Below are 21,909 nucleotides of genomic sequence, written 5' to 3' on the forward strand. Positions count from 1 at the left end.
ATAACAGGACAAGAAAAAGAAGGGCAGGGCACCTGGGTGGCTCAGTCGTTAAGCATCTGCCTTCAGCTCAGGTCATGATCCCAGAGTCCTGGGATCCAGCCCCGCATCAGGAAGCCTGCTTCTCCCTCTGCCACTCCCCCTGCTTGTGTTCCCTCTCTCGCTTTGTCTCTGTCAAATAAATAAAATCTTTAAAAAAAAAAAAAGAAGAAAGAGAAGGGCAACTTCTTGGGCACTGCTCCTATATACCATAGCCTGTCTTCCACTGCAGGATTTAGTCAGAGCAAAAACAATACTAAGGCAAATTTTTTTCCAATTATCCATGAGAGGTTGAGAGTATAACGTTACATGCAATTAAAAAAAAAGAATTATAAAGAAGGATTTTAACCACTGATTTTTTTACTACTAAGTCAATTGAGTTTTGACTTACTCAGGTTTCCGAGAATACCAAGGGCCTTCCAGCCCACTGGCGAAACAGTGAGTGTTACAATGGGACATGGCACCAACAGTTTTAGCAGCAGCCATGAGAGAAGCAGGCACAGCATGAACCTTGGTATCCCCGACCCTGGGCTTAGCACCTCAGCACAGACAATGGCAGGCACAGTGGCAGCAGCTTCTGCCACATGGGGCACCACTGACAGCACCTTTGGTGGGCATGACCAGCGATGTACATTGGCAGCAGATGAACACAGAGCAGCAGAGCAGAAGTGCAGTAAATGGTGGCCCTGGTATCCAGGAATGAGAGGACTGCAGTCATGAGAACACAGGATAAACCCTCGAAGACAAAGAGGGTATTGGAGGGCATCACAATGATTAAGGATGCTACTGAAATTTAATGGATAACATTTAATGAAATTTGATGAAATGGATTAAAGGTCATAATTTAATAAATGTGAGATGTCTGCTTTGTGTAGGATAAAGAATATGTTTATTTGGAAGGCACTGGTTAGGCCTAAAGTCCAGCACCTGTTTGAATAACTAAGCACCCATTCTCATTGTTATTGCCAGTGCACATACAACAGTGTTATCATGTTGACCATCACTCTGTGTACAACAACAAATTCTCCCTCATCCTGCATCACTTTTGAATGTCTCTCTGGACATTGACGTGGGTAAAACACCTGATGGTGATTATTTGAACCTAGAGCTTGACTCCATTTTATATATAAACTCTAAGCATTTTGCCAGTTTTAATATACACTGAATTTTGCAGGAGTGCAATTCTGTGGTTAAGCAAGAGAAGACTTGTTTTGTTTGTGACTTTCTCAAGTTATTTGCCGTTTTAGAAAGGCACATCACCAATAGTGATTTGACCCTTGGGATCTTAGTGTCCTTCTGATACAACTGCACCAATCTGAATTTTTATCTGTCACATTTATGGTGATTCAAAATATAAGTGGAGGATTTGACAATTTCATGACACTTTATGGTGTCATTGTGCCTCAAATTTACATATTAGACTATATATTGTTATATTATAAAGCCTTTCCTTTTATTTGTCATTTATACAAAAGTCTGGTCCTTATACTGGCTTGTTGAAACTGTGTGTACAGGTAAGTTAGAGATATTTACCTTCCAGACCAACCAGAGGTCAACAAATATATTTGCTATTAAAAAAGAATGGGGGTCTGATAGGAACAAAAAGATGACGCAAAAGTAATTGGCAGCCGGGTTTTGAGATTGAAGGGGCCTGAAGATAGTGAGTATAAGTGGAGGCAAAGACATATTTTTGTGACATTTTAAGATCCTAGTTTTATTCCCACATTTTCTGAAAAACCCACATCTTACCAAACTAGAAAAACGTAGCAGTTAGTAATCATCAACTAATAGTTATGAAAATACTTATTAAAGCAACAATCATAATGCTTAACATTTGTGGGTTGCTCATTCTGTGCAAGGCATTGTTCTTGGTACTTTAAATGTATTAACTCATCCTATCCTCTTAACCAGTCCTAGGAGACAGAGCCATTATTGTCCCTACATGGCAGACAGAAAACTGAAGCACAAAGGTAAGAAACTTGCCTAAGGACACTGGACTATTAAGTGCCCAGGATGGGATTCACACATATGCAGTCTGGCTCAGTCTGCACCTAGTCACTATTCTACAGCAGATGTGCAATCAGGTCAAAGCAATTACTTTTTCTGAAAACTACATTCAAGAACCATTAATTCCACAGAAATCATATATTTCCCACAAAACATAATTTCATTCTACTTACGTTTATTAATCCAACCCCCAGATTGGTGTTTGGCTGCACAATCAAGGGAATTCTAAAAACCCTCCCATGAAGATCGGAAAAGCACCTTCAAAAAGCCAGGACTAATTCTTGGCCCTTCTAAGTGGCCCAAGATGGTTCCTAGAATCCCAAAGGCCTAGACCTGAGCCTGGTGGCTATGCCCACACTTAAATCACCCCTAACCCCAGGCATAGGGCTGCAGTATGAGGTTCATGGTGGTAAATTTTTACTCTGCCTTGAAAGGTTGTAGATGGTCTGGGGAGCAGAGCCTAGAGTGGGCACATCAGAAAAGAGGTAACAGAAGAAACGTCAAGAAGACTCTCAAGAGGGAATGACAGTAAGTGCCGAGGACCCAAGTTTCTCACTACCCAGGGCTGGCAATTTCCATCTGCTATTGAGTTCCCTATTTAAAGACTAAAACAACAAAACAAACAATATTTTGCTTGTGCAAATTCACATAACATCTGCTTATGTGTGAATATTATGATAAATAAGAAATTAAAAGGGTTATTTTGGTTGATGAAAGAATAATCATTATCATCATAAAATGGGTAAACAAGTTCAATTTCTCATTAGGCCCAGGTATTAGCTTTCTTAAATAGCTCCTTTCTTATTTTCTCATATTATAAAACAAGCTTAAAATACAGTTTAGTGGCTCAAGTTTATTAAAAGGGGTATAATATAGTACTTTGGATATAGATCTGCTTCTTTCTAGTTATGTTTCCCAGAGGTTCTTGGAACTTCCATTTCTGTATCTAAAGGAGTTATGACAGTATCTGCCCCATAGATAGTTCTGGAGACATAAGAAAATGTAAAGTGCTTGACAGTGTCTGACATATAATAAAAATTTAATGTTACCTCCTGTTCTTATTTTAGGGTAATTTATATATAAAATAATTCTGTGCCGTAAACCAAGAAGCCCTACTATAATTATCTACAAAACAAACCAAAACTCAGTACTTATTTTCTGATGACTTTCTATATTCAATCTCTCACTCTAGGTGATTCTTGCCTACTTCTTTCCATCTCAGAATGTGTCCAAAAAGAACAATATATGTTATTGTGACACTTTTATGTCAAAGTGGAAAATTGAAAGCCTCATTTAATTTTCCTTTCCAAGTCAATTCATGGACATCCTGAGTGATATAGAAATAATGCCTTACATATTACTTTTATAGATTTACAATATGTATTCTTTTATAAGGCATTTTCATGACAAATCTATGAGAATAGAATGGTCAGTATAATTGTTCCTATTTCACACGCCTAGAAAAGAGGCACAAATGGACTAAGTACTTCTCCCAGAGTCACAAACTATAGTTAGCAGTTGGGTGGAACTGGAATTCGGGTCTTCTCACACTTGGACCATAGGATTCCTGACTTCTGCCTTCACTCGGTAGAAGGCTAGAATTCTTACCAGTACAAGCTTTCTTACAGATGCTCAGAAATGGGTGAGGCAAAATGGGCCTTCAAAAGGCCCTCTCAGTGGATGCAAACGAATCACCTACTTTTGTCTTCTTTGGGGTAAGCTGACCCTTTGATACGCTACATATTTTCTCGTGAAATGACTAACACTGGGGTTGTACTGTTGCTATGACTCTATGAGGTCGTTAGTTAAAATGACTCAGAAGAAAAGAAAGTTACATTATTTTACCAATAGATGGTGCTAAGAGAAATTTAAAGAAAATGGTCTCAAAAGTTCCTGGTGTAATGAATCAGAGTATTTGAATGGGGTTTACTATATAATAGAGTCTATGCTTCTTTCCCAGACAGAAGCACACCCAACCCATCATCAAAGAGTAAAACAGCTTACAAAACTACTCCATTCACTCAATTATAGTTCTGCCAAGATATGTATCCTTTCCAATCACAACTTCAACTCCAAATGAAGGTTTTTAAGATTCTACTTAGGAAAATAAACGTATTTGACTTCGTATGTAGCTTGCTGCAACTCTCATTTTAGGTCTTTATCAATATATTTTTCAGCAGGATGTGTCAAATTGGAAGACATTAAATGCTTGTTAAAATATATTGGTCCTAATAAATTGTATTATTAATTATTATGGTTACAATGAGAAATTCAAGAGACTGGTCAAAACAAGAAGCATCTTCCCATGAATAATGTGTTCTATAACATACCCTTTATGAAGCTGTGTGCATTAAAGTTAATGCATCACTTTACTGGCTTTTATTTCCAAATGTTGATGATATCTTGCAAATCAAAAGTCAGCTCATGGTTCTAGACTTCCATGAAAATGAATGAACAAAGATATGAGCAGAGCAAACTTACTAACAATGCTTTTCTTTCATAACACTTGCAATTTTGTTGTTCAATATCTATTTCTACCACCAAAAGGAGACTGGAAGAGAGATTATTTTGAAGTTCCACACATTATATTCTCCAACACCAAACACATACACACAAACACACACACTCTTTCTTGATAGATTTAATTAATATAAAAATCAAATGTATATGTTAACATATTTATATTTATATTCACTTACCTAGATAGATTTAAAAATGTATAGATAAATGAATCAAAATTATAGTATAGTTCTCCTTTGCTTATTGAGTTTACTCACAAATCAAGTATGAAACTGTCAGAATGAATTTTCACCATTTTAGCAGCTAAATCCTTGAACCTGATTTTTTTCTGCAACCTTCTTAATCCAGCTCCTGTAATCCCCAAATAGTTCAGCCCCTGATCGCTTAAAAATAAAGAGTTTGGCTACTTCTGTAAGAACTTTTTTATCTATTTTGAAGCAAGTTACATTTTTCAGGCATCTTATTAAGACTTCAGATTCACCACTAATATTTTTGTTACAAATACAGTGGCTCAGGAAGAACTGAGGTGGGGAAAATATCAAAATCACTGCTTGGGTGATGTAATTGTTGAAAATGACAACAAACATAGTATAGTTTATTTTAGCAGACTACATACTAAGTCATGGAATGTGTGTATACATAACAAGATATAAAACTACTGATTAATAAATGCAGGTTGGGATGACAGAACAACCAAATCCATGAAGTATAAATATAGTTTACTGAGTTTTCATTATGTAATGCAAAAAACCCCCAGTTTTATTGTTTGAAGTTCTTCAAAGCTTAATGAGTTTTTTGGCATTGTTTAGATGCAGTGCTAGTGGCCTATTTTATCATCAAAATAAGTAAATAGGGGCCTGCCGTAGAGATTTAGACAACAAAAGGGATTATCACTCTTACCACCTCTTCCTTTATGATCCATTGAAAATCCGAATTAATAATCAAAACTATACATATTATAAGTGTGCTATGCAATGTTGTCTCTGGTATGTAACAGTATTTGGCAGAAGATAACAAACTCCAAGTGAAATAGAGACACCTACATGGTGGCATGAAGTACAGAGGTCGCAAACCAGTAAAGATTTACCAAACTTGCCCTACCAAAGAGTAGAGGGATTCCTCAGCTAGCTGGTCTTTAGCAAAACTTCAGAGAAGTCAACGAGCTGCCAAATGTTTACTGAAAAGTGGATATGCTGTCCCTTTCAAACTGGCCTAATGCCAAATGTGCAAAGTGTAAAGCCATGAGTGACAAAGAGCAAAGGACAATTTTGGGTCAGTGATCTCGGTCCAGCTCCTCCCAAAGACAAGATGACAAAGTGAGTCTCCTAAGGCTCACCCTCATCCACATATCCCAGTGCCACTGGCCACCACTGCCCTTCCCCTAAATCTTGCCAGTGGCCAGGCATGAAGCACTATTAGGCACACTGATAAGCTTGTTTCTTACTTTTTAAGAAATGCCAAGTGGAAGGAAGAATTCTGTAGGTGCCAACTAACAAACTATATACTAAACAGCAGATATTTTTTCCCCATGTTCAAGGAAATGGAGCAAGGCTATGCTATCAGTTTCTAAAAACCTCCACTTGATTTTGGCTGCAATTAGTTAACTTAGAGATTTACGTCTCACAGGCAGAGTGGTAAATTTTATGGTTAGGTCAGACTGTGTAGGTGATTGTCCATTTGCATGATTCGGGAGTTTCCATGAGATTCTGACTGGTCTACAATGGTGTCTAAAATTCTTACAAATAGAATTATTCATTTGGGTTGAAGTATGTCCTGTGGGGGAAAAAAGTACATTTGAGACAGGAGAGCATAGCAGCACTAATTAATTTATTAAATCAGTTGTCTCTGGAGAGCAGAGAGAAGGCCTGAGAAGATGTGAGAACTGGGCTTTGAGGCAGGAAGTTAGAACTAAGCAGGGTGCAGAAAGACAAAGCCACATACAGGCCAGCAGAAGGGCACTTGGGTACCCAATGGACAGGATCTGGCTCTGGGTGCTGAAGAGAAGGAAGATAACTATTTTCTCACTTCAAAATGATTTGCATGGGGGACAGGGATATGGGTTTTTTCTACCTAAAGAATTCAATGGGCTTTATCATAACCAATCAAGTTGTTTTTGTCTGTCCAATATCTCTTTCTTCCCTTGGGGATCTGTTCTCCTCTCTGCATATGGATCTGGTGAACAGCCAATCACAGCTCCTTGCCTCCTCCACCCATCTCTGGCTGTTATGAGTTGAATTGTGTCCCCTCGAAATTCATATGTTGAAGTCCTAAGCCCCAGTACCTCGGAATGTGACTGTATTTGGAAAAAAAGGTCTTTAAAAGAGCTGATCAAGTTCAAATGAGGTCATTAGGGTAAAGGCAGGAAGAGGAGAGGACAGTTAAGTGTGCTGTTGAAAGGACAGTGGAAGGAGGAGCTTGGCTTGAGCAGAGTTAGGTTGAGGGAATAATGGGAGACCTGGCAGGAGTGTAGACTGCCTCAGCCCTTGGGGGTCTTGAATACCACGCTGAGGAGCTGGGCAGAGTGAGGTCGTTAAGAAAGCAGGATCCAGACTCATAGTGCCTATGTGCATATACCACTTGTTAGATGTGTGATCCTGGGAAATGTACCTAATTTCTCTACACTTGAGTAAAAGAGAAATAATAGTATCTCTTTTATGGAGAAATTGTGAGTACTGAATGAATTAATATATGTATGTTAATGCGATGGCTGGGTGGCTCAGTTGGTTAAGCGTCTGCCTTCGGCTCATGATCCCAGGCTCCTGGGATCGAGTCCCACATCGGGCTCCCTGTTCAGCGGGGAGTCTGCTTCTCCCTCTCCCTCTGCCTGCAGCTCCCCCCTGCTTGTGCTCTCTCTCTGACAAATAAATAAATAAAATCTTTAAAAAATATATATGTATATTTATATGTAAGAATATATTTTTAAGACAAAACATTGTTAATATACATTTTATATGTGGATATTGTATACATAGGCAAACATAAAATAATATAAAGTAGATTATGTATAGCATGTACAGGGATTACTCTTCTTGCTTTTATTTTTAACTCAACGATATAGACATTTTTCTGTGCCAATAAATGTAGATTTCCATCATTTTAAATATCTTTGTAGTTTTCCACTGATAAATATGCCATAATTTGTTCACACTTGAAGTGTCTATTACTCTAGTATGTAAAAATTGTATATTAATAGGGAAGGTATGAAAAACTATATAACTGCACTCCATTTACATTTTTCTTTCTTTTTGTTTGTATTTTCTAATCTTTTCATAATGAATGTATCTTACTAATGTTATAAAGGCATAATGAAAGGAAAAGGTAAAAGGTATTTAAAAAATGCATATCTGATTATTCTAAAAATTTTATTTCTGTTTTCATTAACTTCCCTCTCATAAGTGGCCAAAAACCTGAACAGGATACAGGAAGGAAAGAGAAGAACATTTCTAGCTTTCTACTTGGACAAATAGAATCATGACCATATTTTCTGCACCCACTGATATTAACTCTCTCTATTCTAAAGTTCCTTATCTAAAGCCATGATTCCCAGACTTAACTCTTGCTGGGGTCAGGTAGGTGTCAGGAAGTTGCTTCTAGGGGCCACCAAGAGGATGAAAAAACAAGAGCAAAGGAAAGGATGAAGAGAGTAGGATCTTACCCATTATCGATCAAAGCAGTTCCATTTCTTTGTTAAATAGGGTTTCTGGGATTAATCCACGTAACATTCACTGCAATCTAGATAAATGCTCTTTCTTTCTGATTTAGGTTTTCTGGCCATATCTCAGACACCCTGGCTTTCACAGGATCCACCGAGAAAAAGTTCTGAAGCACAATAGTCAGCAAGAAGTATTGGATTTCCTCTGCTCTGAATGTAGAACCATTAAGATGAAGAAAACTACCCAGAGAGTTAATCTGTAAGAAGTACTAAAACAGTACTGGGTAGGAAAGAGAGAGTATCTTCACTACTATCTTCCTACTCCATCCTTCTGGCAGTCAGCACTTAGCTTCTCCTCTAAAGAAATGGTGAACAAATATTTAAAGACCTTTGAGTTGAAGTGGTACAAAAATAGGAGCCTATCTAAGGGAAGTATATGTCCATGTCTGGGCTGCATGAATGATCAATCAACTGTGCAAGAAAATGTTAACCTTGTTCTTTTAGAAAGCACTAAGGTCATGAGTCTTTTGGCTGCAATGGTAATCACCTAGAAGTTGAAACTACCTTATGTAAATTATTGGTATCTTTCTGCCTTGCATATATGTAATAGTATATCAGTTCTCTAGTACTTTCATAAGTGCAAATACCTTCTTACTTAAAATGGGTAATTCTATCTTAGAGGAATGCGACAGTATTTTCGAATTTGCCTGCCCCTGTTCTTTGCCTCAAAGTATCAACTCAACATTCAGCTTGCAATAGGTAAATGGATGAATCCATCCAAGCTTTGCCAAGACCCTCTGATGCTGGGTAGGGCTCTCCTTCCACAACCCTGATCCCTTCCATTAACATCCTCTCTGGTCTTTCATTTAAAAATACTAGATTGGCTGTTATGTACCAGGAGCTATGACCATGCACTGAACTTGAGAAGTGAAAAATAAAGTCCTGCCCTCAGGGAGACTCAGTCCTTGTGGGAGGACAAACACATACAAATACATCTAAGATACCATGTGACTTGGCTATAATGGAGGTTGTTACAGGTACAATAGGAATACAGAGGAAAGAAAGTGTCAATCTCCAAAAATTGACTTCACTTGGAAAGTACTCTTGAGTAACAAAATACACAAAAATGTTCCTAGTCATTATTTCTGGGTTGGTGAATTCAGGATATTTATTTTCTTCTTTATACTTTCTTCGTTTTATTTATTTTTATTTATTTTTATTTTTTATTTTTTTTTAAAGATTTTTATTTATTTATTTGACAGAGAGAGAGATAGCGAGAGCAGGAACACAAGCAGGGGGAGTGGGGGAGGGAGAAGCAGGCTTCCTGCCGAGCAGGGAGCCCGATGTGGGACTCGATCCCAGGACCCTGGGATCATGACCTGAGCCGAAGGCAGACGCTTAACGACTGAGCCACCCAGGCGCCCAATATACTTTCTTCATTTTAAAAACAATATGCTCAATTTGGAAGGAATGTGTCCTTGTCTCACCACTTGACTTTTCTGGGACCTACAGCTGAATGACAGATTAAGCTCCATGCCTGGTATCTAACTTGTTTAGCCCAAATGATGGCTGGCTAAAACTGCAGCAGGCATTCTTTTACAAACCCCATCACACCCTCAGCACATTCTGCTTATACCCTGACCAAGGAGGGAGAGGGTCTTCTCTACCTACAGAGAATTGAACAGAGCATTAAGAACTACAACTTACTTCCATCAGCCTTAGGAGGCATGGAAGTTCCTCCTATATCTATAATGCAAGTGCTAGGCATAGTTCTTCATTTTTTTGGTTTGTGTTCTCATACGTATTTTAGAGAGAAATTAGGATAGGCTGCTTCAAGGGGCCACAAGCCAGCTGTGGTGGTGGTGGTGGTTGAGCTGACAACTGCAAAGTAGTATGATTTTTCTTTCCATTTTAGCAAGTGAGGCAGACATCCTCAGGATAAAAACAAACAAACAAACAAACAAAAAACAGCAAACTCATATTTTCCTCCAGTGTCTGTTGTGTAGAAGCAGCGAAGTCAGGTTGTAGGATTTTTCTATAATTGGTGGCTTAAGGGCTGGTGCGGAAGAAAAATACAAATGTTGCCAAGTGCTTGTAGGGAAATATTTCAAGTGGCAGAGTAAGTGGTCCAGGCTTGGTAAGAAAGGAATTATGACCAAAAATGGCTGACAGAGAAAGTAGCAGAATTAATAGCACTAAATGTGTCATTTGAGGTTCCAGCTTCTGGCATTGAAGAAGTGAAAATGCCATAAAGACTGATTATAAAGTCGTGAATTAGGGGCGCCTGGGTGGCTCAGTCAGTTAAGCGACTGCCTTCGGCTCAGGTCATGATCCTGGAGTCCCTGGATCGAGTCCCGCATCGGGCTCCCTGCTCGGCGGGGAGTCTGCTTCTCCCTCTGACCCTCCCCCCTCTCATGTGCTCTCTCTCTCTCTCATTCTGTCTCAAATAAATAAATAAATAAAATCTTTAAAAAAAAAAAAGTCGTGAATTAGTAAGCTTTCAAAGATGGGGTAGTGCTGGGTGGCACAAGGTACCAAGCAAGGCTACCAAAGTTGGACACTGAAGTTGATGAGAAATGAAGGTCATGGATTTGATGACATCAAAGAGCTGTGAGGTTAGGAGGATGAAGGTCATCAGTATGGGCAACAAACTGACAGGATTGATGGCAGATTTTAAGTGGAGAGGAAGAAGTGAACCTGAGTGACAATTTCCTTATGGAATATTATGAATGATCTGGATGTTGGTAGATGACAGTGAGAAGGAGTAGCGAAGAGACGCTGATGATCCCTCCCAACTGCAGAGATTAAGGTTTTAACAGAAAACCCAGTGTCATTATTCTCAGGGGTTATTAAAGTTACTGTTTTGTAGGGAAAATGAAAGCTGGAGTTACCAAGGGTTTAGGAAAGGGTTTAGGAAAATTCTGAGGGGAAGGAATATAGAGAAGTATAGGGATAAGGAGGTGGGAGAAGGACCACTGGGTGGGATCTGAATCTCAGTGGTAACTGAATTTTACAGGGATGAGAAACATGAGGGAATTTTCCCTAAGTTTTTCATATTGCAACATTGCTGAGGTACATCTGGGTGATGCCATGTGGTATACTGCCTTGTACGTTCCCACGTCTTCACCTCCTCTTCTCTTCTTGGAGACCAAATGGCTTATGTTAAAGAGTCTATAAATTTGATGTCAGGCCAAATCTGAAAATGTGTAGGTTATCTGACCTCTCAAGCTTCTGAATTTGCTATGAATTTATTTAAGTCACATCCCAGGTCCCTGACAACATTTGGATGTGTGACTTCTGTTCTAAAATCTAACTTTGGATCAAGTCAGAGCATCAGAGAGCTGGACCTTACTGTTCCGTCCCTAGGCAGACTGCTATGAGGAGGTCTAATAAACTTGCTTTATTTATGAAAGAGATGGGGGAAAGATAACTCTGGCTGGAGTCTCAGTAATGGAGTGGATTTTTCCGGGCAAGAAAGGAAGGGGGAAGAGTATGAGAGAATGTTGGCTTGAACTAGACTGGTCATGAGATAAAGTAGATGGATCCAAGTAGCTTTGGAAGTGGACGGCTTGCCGATGAACTGAATGAGAATTTGAATGTACTTCCAGAAATTCTACCAATTAGAAATTCATTGGGTTTGAAAGCTTCTTTTATAAAAATGCAAATACATCTAAGAGGCTTATGACTGGCGTGAGGGTGTAATTTAGTCTGAATTAGTTCCATCAGCTTATTTTCTGCTATCACCTAGCTGAAGTCAGTCATACTAAAGAGATGAGTTTTATTTAGGGAAAGAATGTTTTGCATAAAGGATATAATCATGGGTGGGACAGGAGGTGGAAGTCTTTGGAAAGACAGAAACATGAAGGAACACACAGGAGACACAGAGAGGGGATGTCAGCATTTGAGAGGACAAAGAACAAGCAAGCTGGCCTTCTCTGAAAGTTTGCCTGATTGCCTTGTAGAGACAAGTCCCCAGTCCTTAACAATGGCTTGTAGACTTGTTTGAAGGAGAATATAGCAGAGGGGAGGAAAAAAAAAAAAAGAAAGCAACAAAAATCCTGAAATGATATTAGGCATTGGCAATTTTCCATATTGCTTTGTTTAAATCCAAGCTAAGCTACCCAATTGCCTGACAATATTTCGCTGACATCATATGACAAATAGGAATTTTTAAACCTGAAATATTAAAAACAATCATCAGTGCCATGTGAGATAAATAACTCTTATTGATCAATGCTTAAAAATAATTTCAATTATGTTATTTTAAAGATATGTTTTATACTTGATAGGAAACATCTATAATTTTTTAAAGTCCAGTCTTCTTTAGATACAACAAAAGTTTTTTTTATTGTTTTCCTTTTTCTTCATATACCCACATTTTATTATAAAAATGAGGATACAGATCCTAAAGTGTTCAAAATGCTTCCTATGCATCAAGTTTGGGTACATTTCAAGCTTCACGTGAAAGCCAATGCTGAGAGCTAAGATAAAACTACTGGAAAGAATGAGTAATGCCCCCAAATTTGGCACACTTCTAACCAGGGCTTGTTGGATGATGATACTGCATAAAAAAGAACAAAAACAACAACTCACAACCCAAGTAAAACCATTTTCTGATGTCTTGTTTTATATTTATATCTCAAATATGGGACAGAAATCTTTTTTACCTAAAAAACAAAGTTACTAAAAAGCAACAAAAACCATTAGCCAGAATTTGGGCCAACAAAAGTTATGAAACTGTTTTTTTTTTTTTTTTTTTTTTTCCAAAAGGCAAAGCATTAAATGGCAAGGTAAAAATAAATCTCTGTGTTAGCCAGTAAAAATTCCATGGATTTGTGCCTTTCAAAGTGAGTCACAAGTCTAATGGCAGGTACACTCAGCTTGGCGATGGAACAGAACAGACTGTGTTAATCTCACATGCTGTCTTCAAACACTCCTCTACCTCTGGCCCAGACTCTGTCCTGCTACACACACACGGTCCCAACCACGTTTACCGGTATGATCCACCCTCCACTCTTAGCATTGCTGTCTCCACCCACTGCTTAAGATAAAGCCTGGGACAGCATGTCCGCATGAAAAAAATGCACAGTGGAATCATGGAATCTCAACATTATTAATCCTTGCCAAACTTTGCATGTTTATAGACAAGGAAACTGAAGCACCAGTAGGCTTTAAATCTTGCTCAGAATTATACATTGATTAAGCTTCAGAGCTAGAACTTGTTAGGTATTCTTCTCTGAAACTATTGGGAGACACTTCTCCAGGCAATTTTCACATTTCTGTACATTTTGCAAACAGAGCCACTGACAATCTTTGTTCTGAACTATCTTTTCAAAGATATTTATATAGCAGATAGCCTTGAAAAATATAGATTGTGTCTTGCTCTGGAGCAAAGAGAAGGTTTTGTCCAGTATAACAAAAATAATGTCTCTCTCCGGAGCAAAGGGCAGGCATGCTCACTGCCCATTATAAAACATTCTAACTCCCTAAGCTCAGAGCTCGTCTACTGAAACACAAACCACTAAGTATACAAGTGTCACCTAGCCCACTTCTCATCACCCTGTGGGAACTGGGATTCAGTAAACCAGTGCAAATGCTGGTAGTCTGCCTACCACTATTGCTGCAAATAATAGAGCTGTTTGTCTCTGACCCAAGAGTCTCATGTCTTCTGCCTGTGCCCCGGGTTTGAAACAGTGGCAGGCAGACTTGTGAGCTTGGAAATAGGGTGAAATCTCAAACCCTTCACAGTTTTTGCCAGAAACATATTCACAGTTTTTGCCAGAAACATAAAACCATAGTGATAATCAATCATATAAAGAGAAAAAATATTAAATTTTGTGAGTCCTGTTGCTTGATGTTTTGAATCTAGGATGACATTGTTGGAGCGCTATGTGTTAGGTAAAATATATATATATATATATATTTAATTTTTGTTAAGATTTTATTTATTTATTTGACAGAGAAAGACACAGCAAAGGAGGGAACACAAGCAGGGGGAGTGGGAGAGGGAGAAGCAGGCTTCCCAAAGAGCAGGGAGCCCTATTTGGGGTTCGATCTGTGGACCCTGGGATCATGACCTGAGCTGAAGGCAGACGCTTAATGACTGAGCCACCCAGGCACCCCAGGTATAATATATAATATGCTTTATTTTTCAAATCCAATTACACACACACACACACATACACACACACACATATATATATATAGGATCTACTATGTTTTTAAAATTTAACTTATGAAATGGGTTTCATTAGCCTCACTTTATAGATTAAAAAAGCAAACAGAAAAACTAACCACTTCAGAATCACAGAGCTAATAGGTGGCAGAGCTAAAATCCCTGGTTTCAAAAATTTGTGTCTTGTCTACCTCCAAATGAAACACAGCCTAAAATGGCACAGTCCATTTGGCTTTAAATAAAATGGCTCAATTATAAAGTAGTTTGCTTATCTTACCTCTTTAATAATAGTATATATTTAGGTACTAACATGTTGCTATCTAATCTGTAGTCAATATTAAATATTCACTATTCATAACAAATAGAATGTTTTTAATCTTGTGAATACTGAGTTTATACCACATAGTATATATTCGTAGCAACAGTCTACAACAAAATCTATTGTATACAAAGCTTAAATCAGAAAATAATCCTGTGGCCTATATGCTGTCCTTTAAAGCTACACATCTAAGAAAATTATCTTTAGCTAGAGACAAATAACATGATAATTATTTTAATAACTTTAAATTTAAATAAAATTATTTATTTAAAAGGCAATATATTCCGTGAAATTATCCTGTTAGTCACAGAGCTAAATAGAAAATTGAAACACTAGACAGAGTGGAGAAAGGACTACATTATGTCTAGAACCTATAGATGTTCTTGAGGAAAAAATAATATTTAAAACAAGAAGACAGTTAAAAGCTTCTTAATGGCAGATAAGCAAAGCATAAAATATGAGCTTATGTAAGAGTTGTTTGGGGAATTTTTTTAAAGTGGTAACCCACTTCTGGATATAAATGAGCTTTTATTCCTATGATTCTACATGTTCTGCTGACTCCAAAGCTAAAGAAACTTAATGTTTTGAATCAATCATTTTGAAATGTAAGTAGCAACAAAGAAAAACATACTTTAAAAATATGCAGGCTCTGTTCAAAATGTAAACAAATTCTTTTCTTCAAATTGCCTAAAGGATCCCTAGATACTTACTTATAATATATTAATGGAAATAATTATTTTACTTGCATCTCACAAAAACATTTTTTTTAATAAAATAAAAAACTACCCAGCTGGAAGTTTACAGAAACAAAATGAAACAAAACTTAGAGATTATGGAGTCAGTTACAATCGCCATAGAAAAATAATAACTATAAAACCAAGTTTAGACAGCTATTTTTTAATTTTAGATGAATACCTTATATTGAAAGTTGAGTTGTTGATTCATTTTTACTTTATTTTAATCCTTGAGAAATGACAGTAGAAGACTGTAGTCTTTACGATGGGGCGTACCAATGTAGTATATGTTTTGTGTGAAGCAGAAACTCCACGGAAAACCCCATGGGACATGAGGTTTCTGATCCCACTAGGACACAAGTTAAATTTTTAAAAATAGAATTGAAGCTCTGCAGATCTAAATTGTAATTATATACTGAAATACTTTCTAGGGCCATAAGCTGTTTAACATTAAATGGATTTTAAACAAGAAATTTGAGGAACCCTTTCACTCATGGGTTTTAAAGTAAGCTATAATTTGATCTCTGAAGACTCATAGACCATATCCGATTTTTTTTTTTTCACTTTGGGAATCGATTAGAAAATGAGATGGTAATTTTTGCCCCAAATTTCTAATGTTGTCAAGACATGGTATTTACTCATTCAGTATCCTGTCTGAAACACACAGACAAATTGAGGGAATTTCAAAAAGCAGAAACACAAATTTGTTAAAATCAGAATTACTTAATCATGAAGAAATACATTTTTTTAAACCTTATTTTATATAATTAAGAAGTATTTTAATAATTATAATAATTGCTTTTAAAATAAAACAGCAATAATTTTCAAGACAAATACAAAAGAAGAAAGGAACATTCACCCAGAAAGTTAGAAGGCAAAACTGAAAGAAAGAATACCAATGCTATGCTTGTATTCCTTTTTATCAGGGTCCCCCTATGGGCAAAACCTTGTGGATTCTGGGAGATTTGTGATAGTGGAATGATAGACCAAGGAACTAAATATAAGGATCTGATATCTCAGATCTCATTATTTGGTATCTGCTAAAGCAGCCTACATAACTCACATGTTTATGCATAAGGAAGCAAACTAAAGATTACCTGGAAATCTTCTAATTATTTGACATAATCCTTCTTTTCTGCAAAGCTGATGCTGTATATCTGGTAATATGTTTACCTGAAAGGAATGAAAAGATTCTAGTGAGTTAGGTATTCATGAATGTTAAAGCAAAGGAAATGCAAAAACCCACAGGGTAAAGTGGTGACCTATTGTCTACCCTGGCTACAACGCACCTTCAAATCTCTTCAAGTCAACATTCAAATCCAGAACAGTAAAGTGGTTTATTTGATAATATAAAACAAAAACTTGCCCTTAGAAAATTTTAAAATATTTGGGAATACTTCTGAAAACCTTGATATATTTCAAAGCCATGATATGTGCTAAAACTAAAAGGAAATACTTATGTCCTTATGGCAAATAGGGTAATACAAATAACTTGAAAGTTGACAATTATGCTTTGGCAGAAAATAGCACTAAACGGGGCGGGGGGGAGGAAAAGATGGCAGAGGAGTAGGGGACCCTATTCCAACTGGTCCCCTGAATTGAGCTGGATATCTACCAGACCACTTTGAACACCCACAAAATCAGCCTGAAATGTAAGAAGACATATCTGGATCTCTACAAACAGAATATCACAGGCAGTTGGTTTTGAGGTATGAAGTGGGGGGCCGTGATTCTTTGGGCAGATATTGGAAGATAAATGGAAGGGGGAGGGAGGCTTTGGGATCCTGCACCACCGGTTCACAAAAGCTTCCCATGCTGGGGATGGGGCAGACTCAGACCAGTAGCGGTGGAAAAGGACTTTAGGGCAGCCCCCGGGACTGAAACCTGGAGCTGCAGGGGCATGTGTGTGAACTGGAGGTGGCTGGCAGTTTTAAAGCGCAAAGGTCAGAGACATGCTCTGACCTGGAGGCGAGGACTGGGAGTGCTGCTGAGGGGAGCATAACCCAGGAGGCTGCAGTTTTTAGCAGCACAGACAGAAACGGAGATAGTGTGGCCTGGAGAGCTCACTGAAGAACAGACTGTGATCTCTCTGCTCTGAGGCAGAGGGTTGGAAATAGTCTCTTCTGCTCTGACTCTAGGAAGAGACACGGAAAGCCACCAGGGAAAGCCGCCAGAGAACAAAAGGCCCCCAAACCGGTTTTCACTGAGCCCATCCCCTCCCACAGGGGGCAAGGCAACTCTGCCCAAACAGGGTTGCCTGAGTAACAGCGCTGCAGACCCCTCCCCCAGAAGACAGGCTGGGAGAACAAGAGGCCGGCAACCCTAAAGTCCCTATAAAACAGGTGCATCTTGCTTGGGTTGTGGTCAATGATTTGAACTCTGTACATTCCCTCAACCACCCTTCAACAGAAAGACTAGGAGGAGAAACCCCCAAAATAGTCAAGACTCAGAGACTGTGACTTCTGCCACAGATTTACAAATGGATACAGAGATAACCAAGATGTCGGAAATGGACTTCAGGGTAGCAGTTATGAAGACAATAGCTAGAATGGAGAAATTGATTAATGGCAACATAGAGTCTCTAAGGGCAGAAATGAGAGCTGAACTGGCAGAACTTAAAAATGCTATCAATAAGATCCAATCTAATCTAGATACTCTAACAGCTAGGGTAAACAAGGCAGAAGAATGAATTAGTGATCTAGAAGACCAATTGATAGAAAAGAAGGAAAAAGAGGAGGCCTGGGAGAAACACCTCAAAATCCATGAAAACAGAATTAGAGAAATAAGTGACGCCATGAAACTTTCCAATGTCAGAATTATTGGGATCCCTGAGTGGGTGAAGAGAGAGAGGACTAGAACATATATTTGACCAAACTGTAGCTGAGAACTTCCCTAATCTGGGGAATGAGACAAACATTCATGTCCTAGAGGCAGACAGGACCCCTCCCAAGATCAAGGAAAAGAGAACAATGCCCCGACATGTAATACTAAAACTTGTAAATCTTAGAACCATCTTAAGGGCAGTTAGGGGAAAGAGATTCCTTACATACAGAGGGAGGAACATCAGAATAACATCAGACCTATCCACAGAGACCTGGCAAGCCAGAAAGGCCTGGCAAGACATATTCAGGGTACTAAATGAGAAGAACATGCAGCCAAGAATACTTTATCTGGCATGCTGTCATTTAGAATGGACGGAGAATTGCAGAGCTTCCAAGACCAGCAGAAACTGAAAGAATATGTGACCACTAAGCCGGCCCTGCAAGAAATATTAAGGGGGGTTGTATAAAAGGATAAAGACCCCAAGAGTGATATAAAACAGAAATTTACAGAGACAATCTATAGAAAAAAGGACTTCACAGGCAACATGATGACAATAAATTCATATCTTTCAATAATCACTCTCAACATGAATGGCCTAAATGCTCCCATAAAATGGCACAGGGTTGCAGATTGGATAAAAAGACAGGACCCATCCATATGCTGTCTATAAGAGACTCATTTTGAACCTAAAGATACATCCAGACTGAAAGTGAAAGGACGGAGATCCATCTTCCATGCCAACAGACCTCAAAACAAAGCTGGGGTAGCAATTCTTATATCAGACAAATTAGATTTTAAGCTAAAGACTGTAGTTAGAGACACAGAAGGACACTATATCATTCTTAAAGGGTCTATCCAATAAGATCTAACAATTGTAAATATCTACACCCCCAACATGGGAGCAGCCAACTACATAAGCCAACTGTTAACCAAAATAAAGAGTCATATTGGTAATAAGTTAACTGTAAGAGACCTCAATACTCCACTCTCAGCAATAGGCAGATCATCTAAGCAGAAAATCAACAAAGAAGCAAGAGCTTTGAATGACACACTGGACCAGATGGACCTCATAGATATATACAGAACATTCTACCCTAAAACAACAGAATACTCATTCTTCTCGAGCGCACGTGGAACTTTCTCCAGAATAGAACACATACTGGGTGAAAAATCAGGTCTCAACCGATACCAAAAGATTGAGATTATTCCCTGCATATTCTCAGACCACAATGCTTTAAAACTGGAACTCAATCACAAGATAAAATTTGGCAGAAATTCAAACACTTGGAAGCTAAAGACCACTCTGCTCAAGAATGTTTGGGTCAACTAGGAAATCAAAGAAGAACTTAAACAATTCATGGAAACCAATGAGAATGAAAACACATTGGTCCAAAACCTATGGGATACTGCAAAGGCGGTCCTAAGGGGGAAATACATAGCCATCCAAGCCTCACTCAATAAAATAGAAAAATCCCGAATTCACCAACTAACTTTACACCTTAAAGAACTGGAGAAAAGGCAACAAACGATGCCTAAGCCACGCATTAGAAGAGAAATAATTAAGATTAGAGCAGAGATCAATGAATTAGAAACCAGAAACACAGTAGATCAGATCAACAAAACTAGAAGCTGGTTCTTTGAAGGAATTATTAAGATTGATAAACCACTGGCCAGACTTATCCAAAAGAAAAGAGAAAGAACCCAAATTAATAAAATTATGAATGAAAAGGGTGAGATCACAACTAACACCAAGGAAATAGAAACAATTATTAGAAATTATTATCAACAACTATATGCCAATAAATTGAGCAATGTGGAAGAAATGGATGCTTTCCTGGAAACCTGTAAACTACAAAGACTGAAACAGGAAGAAAGTGACAACCTGAATAGGCCAATAACCAGTAACAAGATTGAAGCAGTGATCAAAATCCTCCCAAAAAACAAGAGTCCAGGGCCTGATGGATTCCCTGGGGAATTACCAAACATTCAAAGAAGAAATAATACCTATTCTCCTGAAGCTGTTTCAAAAAACAGAAACAGAAGGAAAGCTTCCAGACTCATTCTATAAGGCCAGTATTACCTTAATCCCCAAACCAGGGAAAGACCCCATCAAAAAGGAGAATTTCAGACCAATATCCCTGATGAATATGGATTCCAAAATTCTCAACAAAATCCCAGCTAATAGTATTCAACAATTCATTAAAAGGATTATCCACCATGACCAAGTGGGATTTACCTCTGGGATGCAAGTGTGGTTCAACATTCACAAATTAATCAATGTGATAGAACACATTAATAAGAGGAGAGAGAAGAAACGTATGGTCTTCTCAATTGATGCAGAAAAAGCATTTGACAAAATACAGCAACCTTTCCTGATTAAAACTCTTCAGAGTATAGGGATAGAGGGAACATTCCTCAATTTCATAAAATCCATCTATGAAAAACCCACAGCAAATACCATCTTCAATGGGGAAAAGCTAAGAGCCTTCCCCTTAATATCAGGAACATGACAAGGATGCCCACTCTTGCCACTATTGTTCAACATAGTACTAGAAGTCCTGGCAAGAGAAATCAGACAACAAAAAGAAATAAAAGGTATTCAAATTGGCAGAGAAGAAGTCAAACTCTCTCTCTTCGCAGATAACATGATACTTTATGTGGAAAATCCAAAAACCTCCACCCCCAAATTATTAGAACTCATACAGCAATTCAGTAATGTGGAAGGATACAAAATCAATGCACAGAAATCAGTTGCTTTCTTATACACTAACAATGCAACTATAGAAAGAGAAATTAGACAATCAATTCCATTTACAATAGCACCAAAAACCATAAGATACCTTGGAATAAACCTAACCAAAGAGGTAAAGGATCTATACTCTAGTAACTACAGAACACTCATGAAAGAAATTGAAAAAGACACAAAAAGATGGAAAAATATTCCATGCTCATGGATTGGAAGAATAAACATTGTTAAAATGTCTATGCTGCCCAAGGCAATCTATACCTTCAACACCATCCCAATCAAAATTCCAGTGACATTTTTCAAAGTGCTGGAACAAACAATCCTAAAATTTGTATGGAATCAGAAAAGACCCCGAATCGCCAAGGAAATGTTGAAAAAGAAAAACAAAGCTGGGGGCATCATGCTGCCTGATTTCAAGCTATATTACAAAGCTGTGATCACCAAGAAAGCATGGTACTAGAACAAAAACAGACATATAAACCAGTGGAACAGAATATAGAACCCAGATATGGACCCTCAACTCTATGGTCAAATAATCTTTGACAAAGCAGGAAAAAATATGCAATGGAAAAAAGACAGTCTCTTCAATAAATGGTGCTGGGAAAATTGGACAGCTATATATAGAAAAATGAAACTCGACCATTCTCTAACACCATACACAAAGATAAACTCAAAATGGATGAAAGACCTCAATGTGAGACAGGAATTCATCAAAATCCTAGAGGAGAACATAGGCAGTAACCTCTTTGACATCGGCCACAGCAACTTCTTTCAAGATACATCTCCAAAGGCAAGTGAAACAAAAGCAAAAGTGAACTTTTGGGACTTCATCAAGATAAAAAGCTTCTGCACAGCAAAGGAAACAGTCAACAAAACAAAGAGGCAACCCACAGAATG

The 21,909-nt window shown here is 38.1% G+C and overlaps 1 protein-coding gene across 5 annotated transcripts in view; it reads right to left on the reverse strand.

Annotated features, from left to right (window-relative positions):
• The window catches only part of CPED1 (cadherin like and PC-esterase domain containing 1), a 268,649-nt gene that overhangs the window by 183,678 nt on the left and 63,062 nt on the right, over positions 1 to 21,909 (reverse strand). For all 5 annotated transcript variants that reach the window (XR_010406406.1, XM_054505212.2, XM_045864342.2 and 2 more), the window contains one exon: positions 16,541 to 16,616. Coding sequence is in view for 4 of the 5 variants with exons in the window: in XM_054505212.2 (XP_054361187.1) it covers positions 16,541 to 16,616 (76 nt within the window). In the remaining variant the exon portion in view is untranslated. The remainder of the gene's footprint in view (positions 1 to 16,540; positions 16,617 to 21,909) is intronic.

Source organism: Mirounga angustirostris, unplaced genomic scaffold (genome assembly GCF_029215605.1).
Source record: "Mirounga angustirostris isolate CCGP_5_RB_7025 unplaced genomic scaffold, mMirAng1.0.hap1 SCAF_12, whole genome shotgun sequence".
Classification (NCBI taxonomy): Eukaryota; Metazoa; Chordata; class Mammalia; order Carnivora; family Phocidae; genus Mirounga; species Mirounga angustirostris.